The sequence below is a fragment of the Galeopterus variegatus genome, unplaced genomic scaffold (assembly GCF_000696425.1).
Source record: "Galeopterus variegatus unplaced genomic scaffold, G_variegatus-3.0.2 Scaffold4132, whole genome shotgun sequence".
Lineage (NCBI taxonomy): Eukaryota > Metazoa > Chordata > Mammalia > Dermoptera > Cynocephalidae > Galeopterus > Galeopterus variegatus.
In genome coordinates this window covers 48900-56363 of record NW_007730243.1, presented here as the reverse complement: position 1 = coordinate 56363, position 7464 = coordinate 48900, and the positions used below count along the sequence as shown (strand labels likewise).

The 7464-nt window shown below is 45.5% G+C and overlaps 1 protein-coding gene across 1 annotated transcript; it reads left to right on the top strand.

Moving 5' to 3' along the window:
- Positions 1-146: 146 nt before the first annotated feature.
- Positions 147-3134, top strand: LOC103602415 (melanoma-associated antigen B10-like). The gene is made up of 2 exons (XM_008586822.1): positions 147-184; positions 2008-3134. Exon 2 carries the CDS (start codon positions 2069-2071, stop codon positions 3113-3115), a length of 1047 nt encoding a protein of 348 aa, XP_008585044.1. The 5' UTR covers positions 147-184; positions 2008-2068; the 3' UTR covers positions 3116-3134.
- Positions 3135-7464: the final 4330 nt, after the last annotated feature.

Below are 7464 nucleotides of genomic sequence, written 5' to 3'. Positions count from 1 at the left end.
ACAGAACCGCGCTCCTCCATACCTAGTGCGCCGCTCATGCCATCAATCCTGGGAGGCCCCACGCAGGGGTGAACGGAAGGGGCGCACACTGACTTCCTCCTCTGGAGTCTGTGGGACGCGAGACCTTGCCGTGAGACACTTGGCGTCTAGTCAGCAGAGGGAGACGTCCAGGCTCTGCCAAAAGGTAAGGTGAAGACGTCGAGGAAGGTTTAAGGTCGCGCCCTACCCCCAGAGAGAGAAGGTCCTCCAGTCCCACCCCTCCCGTCAGTCTCAGAAGGTTCCTGGCACTGATGGACCGAGATATAACCCTCAGGATTTCCCTTGTAGGGAATCAAGGTAGCAACAGCATTGGACTTGGGTATTGGCATCAAGCCAGCAGACGGAGGGTCCCAGGACCTGCCAAGAGCCAATGAAGGGCCCTGTATGATTTCAGTGTAATTCCCCCTCCCCCATAACAGAGAGGTCCCTGCAGAGCCCTGCACCTGGTGGAAATGACACACCCATCTTCCAACTTTTACTGGTTTATGGAGATGAAGGTGATGCATGAGGGTTTCTGTCTCTGGACAGCAGAGAAAGGAGTCTCAGAATCTACCACGAGTAAATTAAATGTTTCTATTTGAGCTGTGCAAAAAACGGCCTCCCTAGTACAGTGCATGCCTTACAGAGACCCACCCTGCTGTCAGCCCGGGAGGCCCCTGGCATGGCTGTAAGGCTGCAGGTGATCCCTCTTTTCACCTTCTGGCAGGGGTGGGGGGAGGATGCATAAGAGCCTTGGTCTAAGGCTAGATGACTTAGGTCAGGAGAGGGAATCTTCTTTGGTGAACTTTAGAGATAAGTTCAGAACCTCGAGCAAGGTCTGAGGGGACTTCCTACCCCAGGACAAAAGGATCCCTACAGAGCACCAACACTGCTACGAGCTCTGGTAGCTCTTCTGCAGAACTGTGAGGCTAAGGTATCTTCACTTTATCCTTAGTGACCACAGTGGGAGGAGGGCCTTGGTCTGACAGGGCGGTGGCAGGTCATTAAGAGGAGGTGACTCAGGCCCTTTGGCAAGTCAAAGTGTGGACTGAGGGAGGCAGGTTCTACTTCTGTGGTTAGCCTTGGGAAACCCTGGGCCGATGTGTCCTTCTGACTGCACACCCGTCCCCTCCCCACCTGCCCCCCATGGCATACTCTCGGATATCAGGTGGATGAGGGCCTTAGTCTGATTGGTGTAGGCCTCAGGGCTGTAGAGGGGAAAATACAAGGCTGTCAAGGTGAGGAGTCATTATGAGAAACCATAATACTCAGGAGAACAGAGGGGGTTTCACAGAGCCTTACATACTGTGTCATTCCTGATGGGGTCTCTGAGGAAGATAAGTCTTAGACCTCCCTAATATCCTCTTCAGGATCCTCAAGGATGTGAAGGCCTAACTTTGAGGGAATAAGTCTGAGGCCAGCAGAGGGAGGGGAAATCAGGCCCTACAAGAAGAAAATGTGAGGATTCTGAGTGAGGACCAAGAAGTCTAATTACAGAGCCTAGAAAGGATCTCACAGAGCTGTGCCATTGCTGCCATCCCAGGTTGTCCTTGGGCAGATGTGGTCAGATGAGATTCCCCCTCAGTTCCTCCTCCAGGGCATCAGGAAGATGAGATCTCTGGAATGAGGGAGTCAGCGTCAAAGCACTTAAGTAGAGAAATCACAGGTCATGCCAGAAATCAAGGCAATGACCCTGACTGTGAATTGAATGAAATATTTCCTATGCCACAACAGAGGAAGCTCCACAGGGTATGCACCCACCAGACTGTCAGCCATAGTAAGATGCAGGCACCACGGGAGAGCTGCAGCCTAACATACACTCTAGTTACGTCCACAGGGTCCTCAAGGGAAAGGTCCATCAGTGAAAAGGAGGTTTGTGGGTTCCTTGAGCAGTGCCCTCCAAGAAACCTGCAGAGGCAGCCCTTGATAAAGCCAAGGTGGTATTGCCCTGCTGAGGAGGATCATACCATCTCATTCTCTTCCCTACAGGTCACTGAATCATCTGCCCTCTGTCCCACACTCGTGCCTGCTGTCTCTGACCGCAGTCATCATGCCTCGGGGTCAGAAGAGTAAGCTCCGTGCCCGTGAGAAACGCCGCCAGGCTCGAGAAGAATCCGAGGGTGTGAAGGGTGCTCAAGCCACTGTAGCGGAGAAAGAAAAGTCCGTCTCTTCCTCGTCTCCTCATTTCAAAGAAAATCCCCAGAGTTCATCTGCTGTGGGAACACCCAGCGATCAGCAAGAGCCAGGGAAAGCCCCATCCAGCACTGCTGCTGCAGCAGCTGCTTCCTCCACAAGATCTCATGAAGGCGCCACCAGCCAAGCTGAGGAAAAGCCAAATGCCTCACAGGCCCAGGCTTCCACTGAGCACAAGCAGCACGACCTTGTAGAAAATAAGGCTATAATCCTGGTCCGTTATCTGCTGTTCAAGTATCAAGTGAAAGAGCCCATTACAAAGGTAGATATGCTGAGAAATGTGATCAAAACGGATAAGAACCACTTCCCTGAGATCCTGAGCAGAGCCTCTAGGCACCTGGAGCTGATCTTCGGCCTTGACCTGAAAGAAGTCGATCCCATCCGGGGCCTCTACGTCCTTGTCAACAAATTGGAAAGAAGCTGTGATGGAAAAGTGAATGACAGCACAGGAATGGCCAAGACTGGCCTGCTGATGACTGTTCTGGCTGTCATCTTCTCGAAGGGCAATTGTGCCACTGAAGAGCAAATCTGGGAAGTGCTAAATGAGATGGGAATATATGATGGGGAGGAGCATGTCATCTATGGGGAACCCAGGAAGCTTTTTACCAAAGATTTGGTAAAAGAAAATTACCTAGAATATCGTCAGGCACCCAACAGTGATCCTCCAAGCTATGAATTCCTGTGGGGTCCAAGAGCCTACGCTGAAACCAGCAAGATGAAAGTTCTTGAGTTTTTTGCCAAGATCCACAACACCATCCCTAGTGCATACCCACCCTTGTATGCAGAGGCTCTGAGAGATGAAGAGGAGCGAGCCCGAGCCAGAGTTGCAGCTAGGGCTCGTACTGCTGCCATGGCCAGTGCTCGTTCTAGGGCCGTTTCCAGCAGCTTTCCCTGCTCCAAGTGAAGGCTGAGGAAAATTCTTGACTGTGTTGTTGAAGAGGACAGCTAATGTTCTTATTGGTGGAGGTTCGGGTGAGGGTGGCAAACTGGCAGCAACACAGTGTGTAACGTGTGTGTTCTTGTTCTATGTGGTAACTTGGATATTGGTTTAAATGTTCCTCTTAATAGAAAGTTTGAGTAGGTTTTGAATCCACATTTATGAGTGATAATAAATTATACATTTATTGATGTCTATGAGTTTTAAAAATAAGAGTTTTACTATTTTATAGAAACAGGTGTGAAATTTACCATCTTATTTAGTGATCTCAAACAAGATAACAGTAGTGGATTAGGCATTTCCTTGGAAATGTGAAAATACACAGCAGTAAAATAGTTGGGATCAAAAAATAGAGTGAAAAAAGTAAAGGATTATAAATTCTTGTATTTTCTTGTCATTTTTAGTCTGTTCTGTATAAGTAGGAGATATATTCGTGTATATTCGTATACAAAATGTAGGAGAAATTACTTGTGCATCATAATAAATTAGACCTCTTGCACGCTGTCTCATTATTTATTTCTCAAACATTACTTGGACATCTTCCCTTTGAAAGGTTCTGTGCTAATTTGGGGAGCCTAAAGGATAAATAAGGCCCACTTATGCCCACTGAATTTTAAAGTCTAAGAGCAGTTGTCATGTAATGAAGATGGTGAGATATACTCTAAAACATGAAGGAGAAGTCAAATTAAGGTAGGAGGATGCAATTGACCACAGTCAAGTGCAAATGCCCTGAGGCAGGTGAATTTGGACCCTTGGGAAACGGCAAGTCCTTAAAATGACTTCATTTTAAGTTAGGCTGGGTGATGGGTCAGATGAGGCTGTGGGAGTGGTGAGCAAGGGCGCAGTCTTCAAAAAGATGTGTTCTGGACTAATGCCTAGTATGGAGAACTGCTTTTAGCAGTTATTTGGTGTCATGGATAAACCAGAAAGAATCCATCTCCTAGGGGAGGAATTGAAAGTGTCCTGTATCCTTCCCCACTGTCCTTTTCCCACTGTAGTGCACAGTCTATGGGTTTTATGCACATCAGCCCCAGTGAGATTCTGAGAAATAAGGGTTATGTAACCTGACATAGGTGTACTCTGAAGGCACTCTGCTGGAAATACTCACTCTGGCCTGGGAGATACAGATCCCACTCCATTAAAAAGGCATTTTATTAAGTTGTCTTGAGTGTAATAGGCAAACTATTAAGGGCTACATTTTTAATGGAAGTGAAATTAATGAAAATAGGCATGGTTTGTATGGAAGGGCAGTTGGAAAGGATGGAAGGAGTAAGCCCTTGACACAAATTCTAGGAGCCTTAAGTTACATCGAGTTTGGGAATGCTCCCGCACACTCACAGTGAATAATATAACTGCAAGAAGTTATATAGTAAGTAACTGAGTTTCACCTACTAAGCGGTGTTATGACTGATTTCTGTGCTGTGTCATAGAATACAAATTCTCTTACATCTCTTGGTTACAAAAACAATATCACAGAGCAGATTTTGGTAGGGTCTGGGGTCAAAATAATCATAGTAATAACTTCCAGTTATTAAAAATGCAACAAATTCCAGGCACTGTGCCCCGGAATACTGCAAGGCAGGGCTTACCAAGCTCACTTCACAAAGAGCTTGAGCCTCATAGAACTTAGCAATTTTCCTGACTTCACATGGCTTATAAGTGTCAGAATTAGAACCCTAGTCTGAATTCTTCTAGAGCACACACTGTTCCCACTGTGTGTGTCTTAATTCATTTTTCATCTGACTACAGCAGAATTTCTCTAGGCAATGGAAAGGATGAACCTGGGGCCTGTGTACTAACTCCAGCTGTAATACATGAAGGAGAAAATGAGAACTAAATATTTGGGGACTGCCTATGGGCCTCATTTGCTAGGGCCCACTTGATTGTAGCATCAGGGTTTTTTGAAAGCTGAGTTTGCCTGGGTGCTGACACATGGGACAGACCCAGCATTTCCTGAATTACATTGCACTTCCCTTGAGTCTGCCCCAGTGAGCCCTCAGGCCCAAGTCTGCATCCTTACCTGCTGTCCAGCTCTTCCCTGCTTCCTTCCATGAAGACTGCGCCCTGCTTGCTGTGGGTAAGAAGGTCCAGAATAACCTTCCTTCCTTTTTCCTGACTTAAAGCACTCCAACTCCCTATAGACATCCCCTACCTCATCTTTCGTAATGGAAGCCCTCTGATAACAATAGTCCCTTCCACGTAACTGTTTATCTTGACAGTGAAGTTTAGGTGTCTGCTCTTCTGCTCTGGGTGCTTCAACCACACTCGCAAAGATTTTTCCAAATGTACTTGTGAGTAGAGTCATATTTGGTACAGAATCTACTGGTTTGTGAAAGATAACCATGAAGTTAAAGAGGAGGTTATAGAAAGCAGGTGAGGTTAGAAAGAAAGAGAACGTCATTTCGTGACTTACTTAAGGCTGTCACTGAATCAGTACACTGACGAGTGAGCTTAACTAAATGGTAAAAAATTAAATCCTTCCTCTTAAGGGGTAGATGAGGAAGAATCTAGGAAATCACTGTATAGAAACCATGTCCAGAAGCTGGATTCTGAAAAACACCAGCGTCTTTCTAGGGGGATATAATATTTTCCAATGCTGTTATAACAAATTATCATGCATCAAGAACTTAAAATAACACACATTTATTATTTTGCACTTCTGTAAGGGAGAAGTATGAGTTGGTTCTGCTCAGGTTTTCACAAGCCCAAATTAAACCGTCAAAGCCCGGCTTCTTATTAGGAAGCACTGCGTAAATCTCATTCCAGACTCATTCAGGCTGTTCTCAGAATCCAGTTCTATGAAGATTTGTAAGAGTGGGAAGAGTTTCCTTGCTGGCTGTCAGCTGGTGCTTCCATAGTTCCTTGCAGCCTCTCTCTAGTCTTTGCCTGGGGCCCCTACTTCTTGAATCACAAACAGCACATGGAAACGGTCTCTTGCTTGGAATCTAACTTCTCTCTCTGCTGCATCTCTCTTCTGTCTCCAGATGGAGAAATTTTTCTCTTTGTAAGGGTTCATGTAATTAGACTGAGCCCATGCAGACAATCCAGTATAACCTCCCTATTTTTAAGGTCAATTCCATAATTTTGATTACATTTGGAAAACGCCTTTGAACATGTCACATAACATACTCATGGGTTTCAGGAATAATTATTAAGTCTACCACAAATGTAGATGTCTCCCTGGGAGACATGCCAGCTTTAATGAGAAAAGAAAATATAGTTCACCATCATTCTTCTGACCCTTGTCTGTATCTGTCCTAGGAGAAAATCCTGGTTTTTCTCTGTGCCTAAGGGAACTTGTACAAGTGCTCAAGTATGTTCATCAACTGGTGGGTAGCAGAGACCATGCACCAAAAGAAAGAAGAAATCTGTCAGTCTACTGAGATTTAGAGGTTATTGAAAGGGTCAGTGCAGAAAGGTACTGTTGAGTGGAAAAGGGTAAACGCTCCCTGTTGAGATTTAGAGGATTGTTTGGAAAATTTGTGCGATCGTGAATTTGAAAACACGTGACAAATAGGTACTCAGAAATGTTGAGTAGCGAAGATATTTGATATTTTCAGAAACTCCTTTAAGAATGAAAGGGGCTATTATCATAGCAAATTATAATAGTAGCTTGTTATTAAGAACCTACAATGTAACAGTTAATTGGAGAGATGCAAGTGTTCATCCACTTTGCGTCTTCCTCTCCATCCTTGGTTCTTATAGTGACTTCATTGCCAGTACACATGTAGTTAGGATAGTACATGAGACTACCCTCAACAGTAAAATAGGAGCAGAAGTATGCTTTTACCCTTCAGATCAAAGCATTTAAGTGCTAGTTTACCACTTCTATGCTTTTCTGTTCCATTCATTAGCAAATATGGAGAGCCCGTGTTGAACTATGGAGCCACATAATGGAAGCACCCTGGATCTCTGAGTCACCTAACAGCTGAGGCTCCCTGCCAATCTACATCAATTTTTTTTTTTTTTCATAAGAAAAAAATTTTTAATGTGTTAAGCCATCCAGGTTTCAGGCTTTTCCCATTATGGTTCATACATTCTTTATCTGTATAATAGTATTTTGAAATTTATTGTAAGTTTTTTGTTATACACATGTGCTAGAAAAATACGCTGTGAGTTTTTAACATATGTTGACATCAATATTGTTCTGCCTTGGGGCCGGCCCGGTGGCGCACTGCTATAGTGCGCCGCTTGGGAAGTGCGGCGGCGCTCCCGCCGAGGGTTCGGATCCCACATACAGACCGGTTCCCGCTCACTGGCTGAGCGAGGCGCAGGAGCAACACTGAGGGCTGCCATCCCCCTGCCGGTCCCGGCCC

Coding starts and splice junctions, on each gene's coding strand:
- LOC103602415 (XM_008586822.1), top strand. CDS start 2,069: ATGCCTCGGGGTCAGAAGAGTAAGCTCCGTGCCCGTGAGAAACGCCGC.